This window comes from Phalacrocorax aristotelis, chromosome 2 (genome assembly GCF_949628215.1).
Source record: "Phalacrocorax aristotelis chromosome 2, bGulAri2.1, whole genome shotgun sequence".
In the NCBI taxonomy this organism is placed as follows: Eukaryota; Metazoa; Chordata; class Aves; order Suliformes; family Phalacrocoracidae; genus Phalacrocorax; species Phalacrocorax aristotelis.
Window position 1 is genome coordinate 130,048,343 of NC_134277.1, and position 20,034 is coordinate 130,068,376.

The following is a 20,034-nucleotide window of genomic DNA, read 5'->3' on the forward strand; positions in this document are numbered from 1 at the left end:
TACTCTTGACTCTTGTTTCCTCCATCCCTCCTGCTCCCTGCAAAAATAACTGTGACTTCCAGCATCTGTCCTTAGAAGCCAAGAAGGACTTTATTTTAAGAAAGACATAGCAGGGGAAAAAGTAGTATTCTTGTATGTGTAATGTTCCAATGTAGGACTTGGGTATGTAGTGAGCAACACTTGAGCAGATCTGAACATAAATATAGTTAGAAATAGGAGTTATTTCACCCCCACGCAATTTTAGGCTAGGCCCTTGCCTTTTTCTGTGTGTTTTGGCTTTTTTCTTCCTGCCAAAACCTTACACCATCATGTGGCAACAACTGGTGAGGTCTCACCCCTTCTGTCCCACTGTGTGGAAAAGTATGTATTTGTCAGCTTTTGCTCCTAGGAGAAAAGAAAGGTGGCTCTCAGGGAAATCCCCAGATTTAGCACGAGCCACTGCAGCTTCTAAAGCTCATCACCCTGGAGGTGGAACAACATGAAACACGGTTGCCCTACAGAACTACCAGGTGATTTTAGAATCATTGATGAATCCTTATGTATCATCTTCTCTCTCCTGAATATGCCCACAAGTCCTCTGCTCTTTTAGGAATCCCCCTTCATTCCTTTCTGTCCCATGCATATGGACCTCAGAGGAAGTCAGACAAGGTTTTCATTTCTATCAGTCTAATTTCTGTGAAACTGGCTCATTTATCTATTGCCTCTCACTGTCTCAAAGAGCAGCAGTATAAACAGAGGATGATAAGCTTACAAAAACATCCAGGGTAGAAATTATTCAGTATATAAATCTAAATGGCAAATGAAAAGCAAACAGGAAAGCTACCCCAACATCAGAAGAGACCTGTTTAGGATTTGTAGAGTCTGCACAAATGCACGTGGGAAAGGAGAGGTTAGGATTAGGAGGTAGCATCTCTTGACATTTATACAACATGACAATCTGAAAGAAGCTTCATTTTAAAGAAAGTCATATACTGAGTTGACAAGATAGCCTATAAAAATCAAGTTTTCTTATTCTGAAAGAAGTTGCTTGAATCATGTCTTAAAGGCTTATAAGAAATGACTGCATTTCACACAACCAGGCTCTGCAGACTATTGGTGAATAAGAACCATAGCACCTTCTAAACCTTCTTCTAATTCTGATAACTTCCTTCCACCTGCCATCTTTCTTTTCATTTTTTACTTATTGAATACAAGTTTCCAAAAGCACAGACCCTGTCCAGATCTACAGGATCACTTTACAAGTGAAATTAGATTTGCTACCAGCAAGACAAGCCACTAGAAGTATTATTTCCAGCAGAAAACAAAATTAGGTAGTCATTTAAAAAACCAGAGGTGGATAAAGTCCAAATACAAGTCTGTGCAGCTATGTCTTAATCATGAAATCAATGCCTTTCATTAACAGAACAGAGATTAATAGTCTTTTCTGAAGCCTCTGAAAGCATCTGCAAGTTACTGCAACAGAGGTCATGCTTACACCAAAGCCTAGTGCCTTTGACAGCATTAATAGATGTTCACAATCACCCAGTGTACACCAGTTTAAGTAACTCAAATCAGAAAACCCCATTTCAAATCAGTTGTGGCAACCAGGTTTCTGAAACGTCAGCTTTGCCATCGAGTCTACTATGGATCCAAACACTACTACTTTTCTTTGTCTGTCATTAAGAAGTAAATATTCAAAACATCACAAATAGGTGGAAGCCAACGTATGTCAAAGCCTCAATAAAATAAACTCCACATCAAAGTGACACAGTTTCTATTAAGTTTTGCAGTCAATATACGTGTTCGAATTGACTCGTCATAATACCAGAAGCACCTTCCGCAACTCACTGCACAAGCTGATGAGCATCCGAGGTTCACTCTCACCCTGACCCTAGGGAGAAAATTATGTTGCAAGGAGTCTTGTTCTGGCAGAAAGCTGGGGTTTTGCAGGGATGTTAGAACAGATTTGCTACGGACATACCTAAGAATAAAAATTTAAGAAAAAAACAAAACCAAACCCAACAACTCCAATCTAAAAGAAGAACATTTAGACACATATTACGGCTGTACAATTAATAGCTGAAGAAAAATGAAAACACTTTGAAAGCACTCTTAATTCGGTTGCTTCATAGATTCAGTACTGGTTTTTGCTCAGGTTATAAACACTGCGTTAATGAAGATGAGTAAATTTCTAGCTTAGCATTAAGGCCTTTGAAATACAAATCTTCCAAAGGATAATTTTTAATTCTTCATGATATGACATGCAATCAAAATTAACTCTGTATACTTACACCCATCATTTTAAAAAATGCTTTAATGCTAGCACACTTTGAATTAAATACAGGAAGAAGGAACACAGAGTTTTGCAGATGGGTTTCATGACTTCTTTTTAGGCTCAAAAGTTATGATTACAGACCATTTTTGAAACAAACTGCCACGTGTAGCTGGTGGAAAAAGCACAGAGATAATTTCGTAGTTGTCAGTATGTTCATCTTTAAGCATGCCAAATATTCAAAAGCCTAGCTCTTCCAAATTATACTATTCATACTTGCATATTACATGCATGTATTAAAATTTATTTTGAAATACATTTTGACCAATGTTTCAAACCACAGACTGTAAGATATCATAAGTGTCACATAGGACTTGGTTAGTGTTTTTCTACACCTTCATGGTGACAACTTTGAAAAAGGCTCAGATCTCAGGTTTTGGTCTCAAATATATAAAAACTTGTTTTAAAAATCTCTCAAATTCAAAGGTCCTGTGTGTTTAATGAAATATTCAGAACAGATATGAGGTACAAAAAAAAAAACCTCCAAACTTTTCCATACAGAGTTTTTCTTTCAAGAAAGTTTCCTTTAAACAGAAACATAACTAAAGCAAAATGGATGGCATCAGGGTTTACTTTTCTAAGATTCGTACCAGTTTTTCAACTTCTGTACTATTATTCATGTATGCAAGTATAAGGCAATTTATATGTAGAATGCAAAAGTTGGTATAATTACAACTCATTCATTTTGTAGCCAAATCAGTGTCAATTGAACAGGCTAATGTGTGAAAGGCTAGATAAAAGTTGCACCTTATAAAACCAAAGCAGATGTTTTAACTTATAGTTTTAATATAGCAATCAAAGAAAATTCCAAATACTGTACAGTGAAGTGTAGTATAGTACACTATATACTGTTATAATACACTATTGTTACATTACAGATAAAAAAATCAAATATAATTAGTACAGCAATCACAAATAAAACAAACCAAACTGTGCTGGATAACAGCCAGTACTGTGAAGATGGTATAGTTTCTATGCTAATTTCATTTTAATTCAACAGGTAAAGCACTTACTGTTTAAAAAGATTTGTTCTCTAAATATATACACTATTTTAATTCTTATTTATACATTTTAAATAGCATTCCCTCCTAAAAGTGCACTCTTTCATTTCTTGGCAATAATCCTCATTAAACTTAAATTAATTCTGAAAATACCACTCTTGTTTCAACCTTTTATTGCTCAACCACAGGCATAAGGGCTCAGAGGGAATCCTGCATTCTAGAGATCTTAAGCAACTTCTTCAATTTTAAGAAGCTAAACTGATATCCACAAGCAAAACAAAGAAACCACTTACTGTTGTGGTTTGTTTTTTTAGCAGAAGGATCAACTTCATATTATTATTATTATTTTACAAAAGCATGTAGATTCTGCTATTTGAAAATGGGAACCAAAAAATGTAGAGGTAACAGTGGCATCTTCTTAAATCATTCATTTTTCATACATTTCAGATCGAGCATCGCTCTCCCAATTGTAAGCATACGATGAATTTTATTACCTGGCATTTTCAGTGCGTTGAAAAAGTTAGCAACTCTGCTAACCTTGTGACAGTGACAATAGATTCTACTTTTCGAAAGACTGTAAATTAAGCATTTTGGTCTTGAAAGTGTGCCTGTTGTGCAGGGTTCTTAGCATACGGCCTCACGGCACTGTGCCTCTGGGACATCGCTAGAGCATTCTGTCGGAGGCAAACGTCTAGCACATATTTTCTGTCAGAAGACTAGTAAGCTATACGGGGTGCACAAAACCAACAATATACATTGCTGTTTTGTGACCATGCCAGTGAAGACATCCCAAACATATATGATTTTATTCGAAGAGCTGCTATTTGTTTTCCCTTCGCCGAAATGCAAACAATTCACAGAGAAACAGCAGTATCAAAAAGTCAACCTTACTAAGCAGCCAGCTATCTGAAGTAGTAAAAAGCTTGCATTTGCCTGGAAATCTGATCTTTTCTCCTGAGGTTTCCCATATGCTCACTGGCAATCTAGGTGGGGTTTTTTTGTTTGTTTTTTTGAATGGGCCTGTATTTTCAGTAATCATCTCTCATTTACATTATACATACTAAGCCACTTAAGTTCAGGATTTTCAAATAATTTAAGTCTTGTTTGCCATGAGTCACTGCGTAAAAGGTGGTAAAGCCCCTAGACAAGAAAGTAATCAAGACAGGTACTCAAAAATAATTTAGAACCACAGCCTAAGTGCAGAGGCAATTCAGTAGCAAGAGGTTGGGCGTTTGTTGAGAAAGGGACACTCTTCACGCCATTTGAGAAGTCCTATTGACAGGGCTTCATATCCACAATGACACAGCATCTTCCCTGCCCTTGTACCCCACCACTGTTCCTGATGCTAACAGGGAAATCTAACAAGCACACGGGTGCTCCTAAGACAGGCACACAGATTTGCCTCAACTTACATTTCCACCCACTGCTAGCAATCAAATGAAACATCTATTCAAACTTACACTTCAGTGTTCTTTATTTCACTTCTCCTGTACAGTTACACATCTCACCGGCACGTAGATGAAGTTTAGCTTCACTTGAGAGTATCAAAAGCTGTCTTTCTCAAACACACTGATATTTAAATGCATGAGAAAGCTACGTGAAATAAGAACACTGCAAAGAAATATGACAGTCCTGCTTTACACCAGAGGAAATCACGTCAGCAGATCGTGTGATTTTGACACCATTTTACCATTCCTTTTTGAGACCATTTTGTTTTAGGAACTTGAGAGTTCTGATCTACGTGACTTGATTGGACCCAAGGTAACACTAAGGGTGAGTCAAACAGAGCTATTATCTATGTCTATTTCTATTTAGATAAGAAGGAAAATGTCAAATTACTGCTGAAATGGGAAGTGTGTCAAAATTAAACCAAGCCTTCCTCTTTAAACAGTAAAAGGCACACAAACTTCTGTAGTCTTACCAGAAAGGCATGAAAAAAGTAAGCAACTTCCCTCAAGGATGACGTGCAATAAATATGTCAATTTATTTCAAACTTTAAATTCTCTCATATACACTGCCTGTATTTTTTTCCAGCCGAGGAAGACTTCTTTTTCTAAAGAAAAGATTAAAAATGTCTAGGTGATAGTTATCTTCTCTGAAATGGAAATGATCCCGGAGATTCCTCCCCCTCAGCCTCTCCTGACTTACACCTCTTCCCAGGAACATACCACTGCTAAAGCTCACACAGTGACAAAGCACAAGCCTCTACTCAACATTTTCTATATAGAAGTAGCCTTCAGACAGCTAGGCTGATTCATGGGAGACTAAATGTTTTCAGAAGTCGTGGCAGGCTTCCAGCTGCTGCATATGCATCCTGTTTCTCATTGAATGAGCCCTGCCAGTTAATCAGTGCATGAGCAAGGTCAGTTCTGGCGAGCCAAATTACTTCATACATTCCAAGCTTCCAAATTGCTGACTTACAGGTTTGAGATCATATATTTGTGAAAAGGTGATTCTTATTTTTTACCTGAAAGTAGTATACTAAATCATGTAATATTTATTCCCTCTACATAAAAAGTTAACCAACAGAGGCATTTTAATTTACTTGGGCAAAACGGGCTATTCTTTAAGTGACTTGCTTCAGTTAATTTTTACATACAAAAATAAATCCTCCCTCCTGGGACTTTTTATCATACTAATGCTTAGAACTGTTTAAGTGATTAGAAATGTAAAAAGTGAGGAGACTTTTCTGAATACAAACATATACAATACAAACAACATTTGTGAACTGGTAAAAACCCACATGTGCACAAACACATATTTCAATATTTAAATGCTCTTAATTCCTTTCATCCATTCAATGTTATTTTACCATGAGAGGAAGCAATAATAGTGCACTTAAATATGACTCTGAAGATAGGAAGCAAAGTGCAGTATCAGATACACATTCCATCCTTAGGGAGCAAGCACAATGGCTGCTTCTTAAGAACTAGCACTGCAGCCCTGATGAACATGCTACTTACGTGGATATCAGCTATGTTATCACTGATGCAGGGAAACCTGCATCACAAACTGAACTGAGGCTAATAGAGGTGGGCAGTCTTTATAGACACTAAAACTTTCCAAAAGCTCAATTATCACTGAACACTTTAGAATAATGTATGTTAGAGTCATTTCCTTCCAATAAATTGTTAATTTGCTTTGAAGAGCACAGCTGTTACTTAATTTTTGCCATTACTAACCAATGCTAGTAATCGAACTATTTTAAAAGAAATGGATTTGCCATTGAACGTTTGTTGTTTCTTGCAATTGCCAACTCCTTCTCTCCTGTAGTTGTACTAAATGTTGTACAACATCTGACAAGCTCAGTATTTGGGAGGAAATAAAAACATGCTGTCACTTACTAACAGAGCATCAAAATGGCTGTGTTGGCTCAGACAGCCATGCATAACCACACCACATTCACTTTATCTTCATCATACACTAAGTAGCCTTTTTCCTAACTCGCTTAAACTGACAATATGCAGAAATTAGAATTTACTAAAGTTACACTTATTTCAAGATTTGACAAGCGTATACAGCTGTATGAATGAAAAAGTTTTTAAATCGGAGGAAGTGCCAGCACAATGTAATTGAAGTACTGTATATGCTACATTATCAGATTTAGCAGAAGTTTAGTTTCAGTTGCTTTTTGAAATTTATGTGTAATTCACATTTATAGTGTATTTCTGAGTGGAATTAAGTACCTGGGACAGGACTAACTGTCACGTTTCTAGTTTTGCCTGTTCTAGCCTTTCCAGTAACCTTAAACTAGCATGGTAAGAACCTTGCATGGGCTCTAAATTCTAAGACTTTTTAAGGAATTAAAAATGACAAAGAATTTTCAAGAACCCACATTTACAGCAGATATTCATCTCAGTGCATTTCCTAATAACTAATTTACAGGTAACAGAGCCAGCCTGGGCAGCAGTATGGTAATATTGAAAGCTATTGCCAATCACACACTTGCTTATCATGCACTGAATAAGATGATATAATCTTTGACATACATACAAGATTTAATAACTAATCACTTTGTGTGGCCCAGCCAATAAACATTACATTTGAACAGTAATTTCTTCTACCCTTATTAGATTTTAACCTATCAAGAGTGATCCATTGGCTCAGTTGCATTAGTGATTCCTGCATCTTGACTATCCATCTCCTCAAGCTCCTCAACAGAATTTCCCTTTTGTGCTTTAGACCTTGCAGGGAATGTTGTTCCCGCAGAATTCACCACGTTACCATCAGCTGATTCAGTATCCAAGTGCTCGGTACCACCTGGTGCAGAAAACGACTCGGGTAAGCCAGCCTGAAAGCTCCCAGTTTTAGCAGTTGAACTCACTGCCTCTACTTTTCTTTGAGATAGATCAACTGATGCTGACTGCTCTGTATTCTGATCCCGCAAATGTCTATCCATTGAAGCCTGAATAGAGGAGACCATTTCCTGCAACTTTTTTCTCTGTGCCTCAATCAAAGTGGGGTCAAGCTGTCTGCTGTCTCTCATTGTCACAACTCCCGGTGCGATTCGGATAAGCTCACTATTACCAGAAGCAGCTGTGAATACCGAAGGCTCAATTTTAGCAGAAGGACTGAAGTCCGTTTCTGTGCCATGCTTTCTTAAAAGTGGTGTTTCCCTGGCTCTTTGATCATGTTGTTGACTACTAGATGCAGTTCCTAGGGAATGGCCCTTTCCCTGAAATGCAGTTATGTTATGTAGTTGTTCAGATTTCTTTTTCACTACTCCACCACTACCCAGCTTCAACATTCCGTGTGAAGGACTTGCTTCCCTGCTTCTTGAAGTAGCTTCTGCTCGCACTTGACTTAAGGCCTCTTTAACCAGCTCTTCTACATCAGGACCGATGGGAAAGTGTCCAGCAGCATCCACACACAGCTCTAATCTGTCTTCTGCTGCGTTGTACACAAAGTTTTTACCAGGCAGATGTGGAAAAGTACAGTGCTTGCCATCAGCCAAACCTATAAAGATAGAAGTAGTTATTCAAAGTGCTAACATATTTTAAGGCATGCCTTGATTACACAGTAATTATTGTATTTAAACTTATTGCATCAAGCATGTAAAAACAAAACACACTGAAACTTACTACCATGGGAGAAAACCAACTGAGGCTTGTATGCCATGGGATAGCAATCACGGTATACCCCTAAGATGATGATGCTGCCTTTTATGGTGATTCTAATGAAGAGACAGGAGTGTCGTATTACTAGATTAAACAACCACCTTGCTGGGACTTGCAGTTCAAACACAACAGAAGTTAAAGAAACAGTGTATGCTTGTGGTAACACAGAACAAGTCAAACCCCATCATTACCACCACCCTGAAACCACACAAAAAACAAACAAAGAAAAACCCCAGAAAACAGCCAAAGAGGACATTTCAAATCACTATCTGGAAAAGTAATATTTAAGACCACTTCCATGCTAGTTAGAATTGTAGTAGGATTTCAGGGTGTACAACTGCTGCTGAGCCTGATGAACTTGAAATTTGCTTCTTGTCTTCTCAGAGAAGAAGTGTTGCTAAATAAAAGTGTTTCAAGCTTACTATGTTTAGTAGTCCTGGACAGTAGAAGTTTTGTTGTTTACAATACAATCATGAGGCATAATATTTTTAACCTGCTGTTTGTTTCATTGTCCCACTTACAATTTGACCAATCTGCTAAAATTGAGAGCTCACGAGACAAAAGTTCTGAAGCTGCTCTGTGTCAAAAGTGAGCAACATTGGGTTTTCCAGTTTATAATCATAAAATACAAAATAACTCTTTCAACTGTGTCCCATGCAGGTTGTGGTAAAAGCAGTAAGGTATCACTTTAGTGACAACGGCTTTTGGTGAGTTAAAAGCTATCTCCAGATGAAAACTTGGCTGCAACAACTCCCTTCAATTCTATCAGCTATGAAAAGAGAGCTACAACTAAAAAAATTTTTTTTAAAAAAGTGCCAGGAATAGGTAAATTAATGGGATCTTTCCTCACATTCTCTTACAATTCTTGAAGAAAAACACCAGAAATTATGCAGAAGGGAAGAAACACAACAAGCAGATCCTATGTCTGTGTTATCAAATACAATGCAGTGAAAATAAGTATTCTGGGCATCAATGAAAAAGGTGACTCAAATAATTTGAAACATTATTAAACTGTTTTTAATACCGATGCACCAACTGACCAATCTCACTCATCCTCCACAGCTTCTGACTCACACACTTTTACAGTTTCAGAGAATCTACAGATGAAATTTTATTTCAAGAACTTCAGGCACCTAGCTCCTTTCTTTAGATATCCATGGGAACCAGTAACCAAACAGGCAGAACACACACAGGACAAAATTTAACCCCAAACACCTACCCATCTAACTTAGCCTGAAGAACTTGTTTTTACTGCATAATTTACCAGCTCAACCTTCATTTGCAAGAGAGCTGTAACAGCTTCTATGACAGACCAAAACTGGCTCTGAAATTGCAATCCTGAAATCTCAAAATAAGATCTTAAAACAAGATCTACTAAATCAAATTTAAATTGATTAACAGTACCTACACTTGATCAAAAGCTTTGTTCCAAGGGTCCAGTATGGTAGTTGCATTATTACATTAACTAAAATATTACAAATAGGTAAATTACAAATAGGTAAAGAGCTTAAGTGAAAAAAAAAAAATAGATTGTTGCACACTAATTGTTTAATGTAGAAATTTAGTGGTTAATAAAATGTTAAAAATCATACAAGTATGTTAATGCTGAAATAGTAATTCTGCCTCCCAAGGTAGCGTAAAATACCCGCACACACAGAAATGCAATAATGCTCAAATACAGAGTATCATCTCCTACAGCCTTAGTTCTGGTGTTGTCAGTTGGCAACAATGACTTTTAAGTCAGGCATTTTCTGTGAGTTAATGACCAAGCTGGCTTAAAGTCTCTTGGATTCATTTCAGGTTCTCAACTCCGGCTAGTCATTAATCGGTCCAGAATGTCCTTTCCATCAGGCACTGTTTAAGCTAATTCACTTGCCACAAACAATATACCAGTCTTTACTGTACAAGCATATTAAAAGAAAGAAAACTAAAAGGAAACAGATCTGCTGTAGGACACTTGCATGCTAATTCTGTTACCAAGGCTAATAATTCAGTGAGACATAGTGGGCACTGAGTGTACCACACGTTTTAATTACTGCAAATAGAACAGAAATTACATGGTAAAATACCTGTTTCCAGAAATAATCAAGATAAAGTTATGGTTGATAAAACTGCCTAAGAAGAAATCAAACAGTAAGAAAGCAGCAAAGGAATCATTATTAGAGATGAACCCACAAGCTCTAAACAATGAATGCAAAGACTTCAATAAGAAAATAAACTTTAAATGAGAGAAAATAACTGCATAGTACTTTCTTCTCAAAAGAAACAGATCCTATTCTTTGTAGGTAATATTTATATACTTGCTTGGCTATTCTGCATATAGTCCAAGATGTGACATTTAGCAATGCAAGAAGGGGATGGATAGCTTTGCTTTTGAACAACAAACTTAGGAATATGAAAGACCAGTTTAACCAACCATTTACATTTAAAACATGCAATACCCATGTATAAAGTATCTACTAAGAAACACACTAGAAAGATGAACTGCATATCCAGTAAGTGTTTTAAAGTATAACAGGAAGAGGTCCTATGATCTTCTCCTTGTTTGATATCTCCCTCACCCCCTCAAAAAAAAAACCAAACAGTTGACTTATTGAAGTTATTTGTACAATTCAGAAAATTTAAATGGAGATGTATTGTTGTAGATAAAATTTCAGAGAAGAAGAGATTTAAGTTGAACAGACTAGTCTCAGTAAGACGTCCTAGTCTTAGGCTCTCTGAGGAAGCATAAGGCCTTCTACAGTATTATGAAAATGAAAATGTACCTTGGTAATAAAAAAATATATTTATGCTTACAAGTGACTCAATACCAATTTACAATTTTAGAGATTTGAAAAGAGGAAGGAAGAGATAAAAACAAAACCAAAACACACCTGTGGTTTTCTTCATTATGCTGTAGAATACTCCACCCTGCTGAAACAATTGGGGAAGGCCCTTTGCGTAAGACCAAACGTCTTCTCCTGTAAAAATCAAACACAATCATTAGAATTAAATAGTAGTATTTTAACATTATAGATAATGACTGAAAATAGAACTCCTTGAATTAAAAGCTGAAACCTCACTCTCTTCTATGCAATTAAGAATTTGAATTTTTATTGCAAATTTACCTAACAGGAGCCCAGGTCATTGGGAAACTTTCAGGGAAACATACCACTGTCTGCACTCAAATATCCTACATGCCCTAGTACAAAGGTTCCCAAATTTTATTTGATCCAAGCTGCAGCTCCTGATTCTTTGCCAGGCCCTACACACAAGTCTCCATTCCCCTCCTACCCATGCTTTCAACATAAAACTAGGAAATAACTAACTTCCAAAATTCAAGCACATACCCTTACCCACTAAAACCTCAATTCTATATTGCTACACCTTCTCAAAAATCAGATCGCAATTTCACAGCTGCCATACAGAAGTCTTTATACTGTAGCTGAGATAAACGTCCACACAGGCAGCAGTGTAGAAGCTGTATCTGTACCTTGCTTTTCTTGAGAGCTAGCAACAAAATACCAACTGTGAGGCCCCAGCACTCCTGTGTAACTGGCATTTTTCAAAGATGCCAAAAATGGCATTGAAATGTGACAACTTTAAATGCCACTGAGAGGAAAGAAAAAAAACCCAACCTACACTATGTAAGGAAAGAAATACAAAGAACAGAAAAATTGGGTTACAATCACACCAGTGCCGTAACAGCACCTGCTAAATCAGTTCAGATCTGCATTTTTACCTATACTCTCTTCCTCATTTCACTAGCCACTTACCTGCTTCAGAGAAGTGACATGTGATGTAGCTGTCAAAGTAGTGCAAACAAAAAGTACTCATAAATACCATTCTCCTGATGCAGAAACAACTACTGTGTATACACATTTTCAGAAAACTGCTTTTCCCACTTTATATCAAACATTCAGGGTACATACTGAGATACCTTAAATAGAAGTTGCACCCTTCTTTAGGCATCAACATCTCAATAACCATGTGTCTCAATTTTCTATTAAAATTGGAGAATCAATCATCAATTAAAGTTAACTGGATGCACTTGCTACTTGAAATAGAGCTAGCTGGACTGTGTGAGGCTGTAAAATATTACCCACCAATATTTATTTGCTTGCTGTTAAGAGCAAAATAAAAATAAGAAGTTATTTTTAATAGCTTCCACATATAGAATACAAGGCACATCTAAATCCTTCCTTGCACATCTTTATGGCACATCCCACAAGGTAACTGCGGCTACTCTCCTATCCCACCCACCTCAGGTGAGAAACTGTTCTAGCCTTGTGACAGTGGCATTATGTGCTACATTACGCTTTGAAACCCTTCAAGCCACTCTCCAACTTTTCTGCTTTGCATCCCCGATGGGCACGGGACTCCCTACACTCCCCTGCTTGTCTGTCCCACCACCAGAAGGATTCTGTTGCTCACCTCCCCACTTCAGGTGTTAATCAAGTCCCCATTCTCAATAAAAAGGTACAGTGCATCTTCATTGTGTTTGTCTTTAGACATTTTAAAGGCAGGAGACCTACATGATCTGAATAATTTTAAATGCATTCCCTTGACCCATATATGCACTAGTTCACTGTATTCATTTGCACACCAAGCTCACAGATTTGGCCTTCACTCCCTAGCAAGAACATCCAAGTAAAACCAACTACTCGTCATATTTTCCATGATCTACTGAAGAAGTCTTGTCTCTTGATTTTATCCTGATAACTCCTCTCTGACTTGCTAATAATTTTGAAGGTCCTCTCCAGCTATCACTGACCCAATGAAAGAAAAAACACTGGGAAAAAAAGTAACGTTATCTTTTCTTCCCCACTATTGTCACCATTTTCCCCTCTTCTTCAAACAGCTGCATGGAGGGAAGACAGTTACTGATGATAACACACTCTCTCACATTTTTGCTATTTCAGAAGGTGTTCACTGCTCCCCTGCATCCCTGTTCCCATTTATATTTTGAAATACACAATGGCTCCAGAGCATCGCTGCTGTGGCTCTTCCATTTTCCCCCAAGCAGCAGCAAGCTGAAGTCTTCCTGATAGATAGCCTTTTATGCAACACTAGGAAGGGCTACATGCAGAAAAGTATGGAGAGCAGGGCTCACAAAACAAAAGCATCAGCCACTGAAAGAAACACAAACTAACTATGCTATTTTGATTAAGAGATCTCAGATTGGAACACCAAAAAAAAACCACAATTACAACTGGACTCTCCCAGATCAGAGGGACTAGCGTCTGTGATTCAACTAAACTATGCCTGAGGTTTACACATTTTTGTTGCTAGTTCGGGTTTACTTGTTTATTTTGGTTTTGTTTACCATGGGAGTAAGATGTTTGTAGGTCACAAGTTCATTTGTGTTATCATTTGGTTAGATTAAAAACTCCCTCAAGACACTACATTTATCAAAGAGATTATGTTCTCCACACTATTCTGACTGCAGTGCACACTCCCTCAGACCAGACCTTGGCCCCACAACATTAAGGTATAGCAACAAATGAAGACTATTCTACCCACAAGCATGCCTCATACGCTGCTGAAAAAGGGTGGGTGCAGACTAATCTACACCAGCGGAAGCCCAAGACCATCACTTCATGCAGCAGAGAGGGCACACAGAAGTGCAAAAGACATCCAAAGCTCAGCTAATAAACACAGGTTACAAGGAACTACAGCTAGCTTAAAAACAAGCTGTGTAAATCCAAGCAAATCCTGGTATCAATTAATACATTTAATTTAAACCTGGCTATTTTGATTTCTTGTGCACTGAAATTCATCAATGCAAAACAAACTGATCAAAACAGAGTCATACTTGGCTTGCATGTATCCAGAGTGCTTCTGCATGGGTGTATATAAAATCAGTTTAAAAATATAATGTTTTAACTATGTTAATGTAAAATTAAAGTTCCTTGAAGAATTCTCTATTTTGAGCTAAACAAAAATAGGGGAGAAAACATATTATGCATGATTTTTTGTAAAGCTAAGTAGCCCAGAAATTACAGTATCTAACTTCCCAAGGCTTATTTTTAAGTTTTATGCATAAAAATTAGAGATTATGGTCTAAAATTTTAATAAGTTAACTAGATGAGACTAGAAGAGAAAAATTCTAGTAACTGAAATATGACAGAAGCATCAAGTCAGCCTGCAAGAGACCCTGTATGAAAGAAAAGCTTTTCAGCATCCAGAACGGTTATAGATGTTTAAAGACACTTTCACTACGGCAGGGGGGTGGGTGTATGGACACAACGACGACAAACAGAACGCAAACAACCCAGCAAAGCATGTCTGGACCAGACAGCTATTTCAATAGCATCTCCCCTCTACACATTCTCATCTGACTGTATTAGATGAATGCTTTTAGCAGAACCAAGTTAGAGCAAGAGCATGCATGCAGGATAAGCTGACTCTCAGAACTTTGCAGCATTGGTTTTTAGCAGTACAGAAACGTAGCTGAGGAACACTGAGGCTTTCTTGACCCAGAAAGGCTGAATATACCACCTTGAGGAACTGCCACCCCAACACTCTGAAAAAACTGCAAGGACTTAAGAAGTTCCTTTGAGTTTGTTTCCCCATTGAAAAATCACAATTGTAAGTAGTCAACTGTCTAGATTTCTTCTACAAGTATCTTTGAAGGAAAATGAAGCCTGGATGAGAAAAGTGATTTTATAAAAAGGCAGCTACTGAGTAAGGTGCTATAAGTTGTTATGACTGGTTGGTTTACCATTTCCTGACACTTGTACTTCTACGAGTAATGCAAAAATGGATGCAGTCAGAGGAGGGTGGGGTAAATTCTATTCTAGCCTGTGCTTCAGAAGCAGTGTCTAACAGCAATGAGAGTTAAAGACAAAAATTGATTCTTGAATACAAGATCAGCTCACAGTTCACAGATAAATACTTGTAAAAAAAAAAAAAAAAAAAGACACCTTCAAAGTGACTGATACACTTTTAAAGCACCACAGAGTTTTTGTAAGCCAATACTATATTTTCAGGAGTACTTCCTGAAAACAGAAAAGTACTCTTAAGCTTCATCTCAAATTAAGACAGCTTTTAAACCTAACCTTTTCCTGCACTTTGGAACTGCCATATAAATGTCAGTGTGACAAGGTGGCTAGTGATTCAGCATGCTATCTTGCAAGAGACATGGGAGTAAACCATCAGGCTTGGAGAAGAATCAAAGTTCTGCATTATGAACTTCTGACATACCACTCTGTGATTATGTAATTGTTTCGTTTCTAAAACATCACATGCTTTAGCCACACCAAATCCCTCCAGCAAGAGAAGGCTCCCACAAAAAAAAAAAAAAAAAAAAAACAAACCTGTAAACATTACTATTCCACTGGTTCATAGAGCTAAATGTATGGTAATTACTGTTCTACTTCCCGCTGGTAAGCAGCAAGAACTGTGAAACCTGATGAAGAAAGCACACAAATGAAGGTCCAAGTCTCCCGAGTCCAAATATGAAAATAAAAACCACAGGCACCTAAGTAAAGTCCTTTTATCTTGAATTATTAGCAGTTAGTTTTACATGACTGACGATTTATAAGCATAGCTTTGCAACCCTACATCCACCTTCAGGATTCAAATCTGTTTAGCTTCTTTCAGTTTCTCCTCTGCTTATCTTCTGAAATACTACTTTTCACAGCTCTTTAAGAAGACCTGATCTTCACTTAAAATTAGCAGATTAGCCAGGGACACAAGGTTGTGTTGATTTGCTTAAACCAACACAACTCCATGTGGGGAGAAACACCACAACTTTATTCTAATACAAAGGTGACAGTTTGGTCCTCAAACTTCCCATGAGCAGACATTCAGCATCCCCTTCTCACCTCTGCTTTGAATTTATTTCCCAAAACCTGAGGGAGATGTAGGAAAAAAGAGAGCAATGTAGCTCACACACACATCAGGTGTATGCCTAATGAGAGACAGGAAAAACAAATAGAAGAGGAAATGCAACAACTTCTAAACAGCAATGTTTAAAAAGAGGGCTTTATAGCAAGAAAAGAACAAGTATCTCATATACACATTTTTAAAAGTCACAACACTCAGGAAAGCACAGCCAGCATGTTCTTCTAATAGCAGAATAAAGGAACTAACCTTCTCCATGGTTACAGAAAAGGGAAAAAAAAAATATATATGGATGTAACTACAGTTTGTAAAATGTTCTCTTCTACTCAAAAATATAATTTAAAAGTATAACTTGAAGTCAGCCTTACCCATTAGCGTTGCTAGAAGACAGAGAGAATACATCTCCTTATCGACTTGCTCTTGAAGTTCCTTTGATGAGATTTTACTAGTCACAGCAACATCTTCATGCTTCACGGCATGGGCTGAGTGTGCTGAAGCAGACTGCCTGCCTTCCTCCTTACCTTTCAGGATTTCTATCGCAATCCTGTCACCATGCTGCAAAGGAACAGGCTCATTTTCCATGCCTTCTTTGGGAGGCAGAAGCTCTTTAGGAGGAAAGCCATAGCGAATACACTGCAAATAGGGAGGAATATTAAATTCTCTCGCTATGCTGTCCTGTAGTTCCAAGAAGGTGGTAGTGCACTTAAGTGTAAGCATTGACTGCCTCCCATCATTTGTGGTTATTCGAATTTTCTTTTCTTTTGTAGATGTTGGAGAATATGGTGTTTTTGTTGGTGTAGCAGGTGCAGATGATGGCCCCTCACGAACGGCCCCAGGAGAAGCAGCCCTAGGTTGCCCTTTATGCTCTTGTTTCAATTTTTCACTTTTCCGTTTTTGCATTACAGAAGCCTGGTCTGCAATGTTCTGCTGAATAGTTCTTTCAGCTTTGCTCATATTCAGCTCCTCCTTGTGCAAAGTTTTTGTCTTCTGTCCAGTCAAAATAATTTTGGTTGGAAGTTGCGACTCTAACTCTTGTCCTTGCTGTACATCATCAGCTCTTTGGGCGTGAGCACCATCAATATTTACAGGGGTATAATCATCAGGGTTCTTTTTGGCCGTTTGATGCAATATTGTGTTGACAACTTTCTGAACAAGGATCTCACTACCAAATTCACCAGGAAAGTGCTTGGTAACAAGTTTCATGGCAACGTCATACACATTGCTGTTCAGAGATGTGTCACTTTCATACTGGAACCAGTAGACAGTCTCTCTCACCACTCTTCCACCCCACTCTAGAGTAATAGGAAAAGCTTCAGGGAGATTATCATATTCTTTACCTTCCCAGTAGTGCTTGAATCCACAGCCACATTTGCCACCTGTAGACCGAGTGTTAGTTCTGTCTCCATCCAAATATGAAACAGATCCATCTTCTCTGACACGACGCACTAAGTTACCATGACACCAGTTACAAGCAGTCAAACTACTCAGGCTATAGTCTGGTACCAGCACATCCTTTGCAGGGTTGTAAGAACACACCAAACTGTTCAGGGGAAAACTGTAGTTTTTGTCAGGCCTTAGCTGGCCATGGGTACTTTTTGCCAGGTTATAGAGTTTCCCCCCAGGAGCCAGCCACTCCGGAGGAACATGATGCTCTGAAAGGGCCCCACAGATGAGGCACCTGTGAAGGCGGTTGTCCATCACTGCTTTTTTGGCAGCTGCAGTTACTTCTTCAGGCTGGACTCCTATTACACCAGTCCTTCTGTAGAAATACTGATGTACATCAGCTACAAGACTGGGATGGATACCGTGTTTACTCATGAAAACCTCCTCCATTGCAGCGACGAGCCTCATCAAGTACTTATCTTGCAAACTTCTGTCTCCACCAATAACACAACCACCATCCTCCTCTAACTTGATGTACTTTTTGATGAGGTCTTGAGGAACTCCCCAGGCTTTAGGAAGTAGCTTCCTAGGCAGTTTAGGTAAAGCAGCACCTTTTATTCCAACTAGAGGAATATAATGGTTACGTCCTGAGCTACTCCATGCAATGCAGATCGGCTTGTTCAACATGCCATCTTTTCCCATGCATTTTTCTAGAGGTACCAGACCAGGGAGGAACGTTGCTGAGTAATCTCCGGAGCTTCTCATTCCACTCAAGGAGTCTAACAGGATGATAGGCCGGTGAAGCACGTTGGCCAGACCAAAGATGTGGATGTTCCTAAGGCCCATTGGCACACCTTCTGGAGGAACAAACAGAGGGTCACATTCGTTGATAATGTCCTCCCACTCTGCTGCATCAATAAAGTCGTGGAAAAGTGCCTTGTAGTGACTCAGATTCTCCTCAAAATGCTTCTTTAGATTCTCTCGCAGAGCATGCCAGAACAGTTCCCTGCCAACGAGCGCCCGCGAGACCGCATGGACGAGGCAGTGGCCATCTCCATCCACATGGACAGGAATGAGGCACTCCTGACTGTTGTTGGCCTTCTTGATGTCTTCCAGGGTATCATGCAGGTAGATGAGGCTGCCAGAGCGGTCCTTTCCATAACCGACGGTTTCAACGTGCTCCGGCTCAATGAGGAAGGCACGGTCACCCAAGAGGGAGCAGTCAAAGATGTCTCCCTGGTTCATCTCCGTGAGGAGCTTGGCTTTGCCCGTTTGCTTATCCATGCCGTAGCGGGCCAGGATGGGGGCCAGGAGCTTGCAGTGATAGTTGGAGAGGCCCATGACTTTGACGAGCTCGGTGTTCCTGCGGGGCGGGCCGGCTCCGCTGACGCCCAGCAGCGCATTTCGCAGCAGGTTGTGCAGCACCAGGTCGGGGTCCGTCACCTCCTCCACAGCCAGGAGCTGCCGCTGCTCGTGGCGCTGCCCGCAGTCCGTGCACTCGATGCTGCCGCTGCCCTGCGGCCCGTGGGCCGGGAAGAAGAGCCGCGCCTGGCATTTGGGGTCGGGGCAGGTACCCGAGAAGATGCGCCGGTCCCGCTTCTTGGAGGCGGCCGGAGGTGGCGGCTGCGGCTGCTGCTGAGGAGACGGCGGTGGCGGCGGCGGCGGCGGCTGCTGCTGAGGCTGAGACATCGCTCTGCTCCGGCCGGGCTTCACCCCCACCCGCGCTCCTCCGCCCTTACAGGCTCATCACTCCGGCCCGGTTAACCCCCGGCGCCTCACAGATGCCGGTGCCGTCCGTCAACCACCCCTCCACCGAGCGCCCTCCCGCAGCCGCAGCCGCCGCCGCCGCTCCTCGCCCCCTCCCCCTGCCGCGGCAAACGCGGAAGCCGCCGGCACCACCGCTTACTGGCCTCTTCGCTGCTCCAGCCCTTGCCCGCAACGCAACGGCCCCTCGCACTTCCACGCCAACGGCGCCGGCGCGGCGCTGCGGGCGGCGCCGGGAAGTGTAGTCTTCTCCGCCGCCAAGGCCCTGCCCGGGGAAGGGAGCGGGGCAGGGCGGGAAGACTACAGGGACCGAGATGGCGGGCGGCGGGGGGAGGACGGGGGCGGGGTGAGCCGGGCCGGCCGCCCCACCCCGCGGGGCTCCTGGGAAGTGTAGTCTTCCCCCGGGCGGGCCGTGGAGGAGGGGAGCCGAGAGGGACATACTTAGGGCGCTTCGCCAGCGCTTGTTGCGCTTCCCGTTTCATGGGCTGGGGGAAGGGCGGGTTGCGGTGTTGAGGGTGACACCCCCACGTCTATATTCCCCTTCTGTCCCCCCTCCCTGTTCAGCCCCCCAGCATGAACAGTGAAGCGAGGTTCCCTTACTGTCACCCGTCCCTCCGTGAACGCAGCCCAG

General features: G+C 40.3%; 1 protein-coding gene across 1 annotated transcript; it reads right to left on the reverse strand.

Annotated features, from left to right (window-relative positions):
* Positions 1-4,768: 4,768 nt before the first annotated feature.
* Positions 4,769-19,552, reverse strand: VCPIP1 (valosin containing protein interacting protein 1). Its single transcript, XM_075085152.1, has 3 exons — positions 16,625-19,552; positions 11,303-11,389; positions 4,769-8,268 (listed from the first exon to the last, which is right to left on the reverse strand). The coding sequence occupies exons 1-3, from the start codon at positions 19,326-19,328 to the stop codon at positions 7,397-7,399; spliced, it is 3,663 nt and encodes a 1,220-aa protein (XP_074941253.1). The 5' UTR covers positions 19,329-19,552; the 3' UTR covers positions 4,769-7,396.
* Between the last annotated feature and the right edge of the window lie 482 nt (positions 19,553-20,034).

What these genes read in the sequence shown, in the direction of transcription:
- VCPIP1 (XM_075085152.1), bottom strand. Translation starts at nt 19,328, where the DNA reads ATGTCTCAGCCTCAGCAGCAGCCGCCGCCGCCGCCGCCACCGCCGTCT. An exon ending in TCTTCTAGCAACGCTAATGG is followed by an intron (nt 11,390 to 16,624) that starts GTAAGGCTGACT and finishes TGATTTTTACAG; the next exon opens with GAGAAGACGTTTGGTCTTAC. An exon ending in CATAATGAAGAAAACCACAG is followed by an intron (nt 8,269 to 11,302) that starts GTGTGTTTTGGT and finishes CTATCTTTATAG; the next exon opens with GTTTGGCTGATGGCAAGCAC.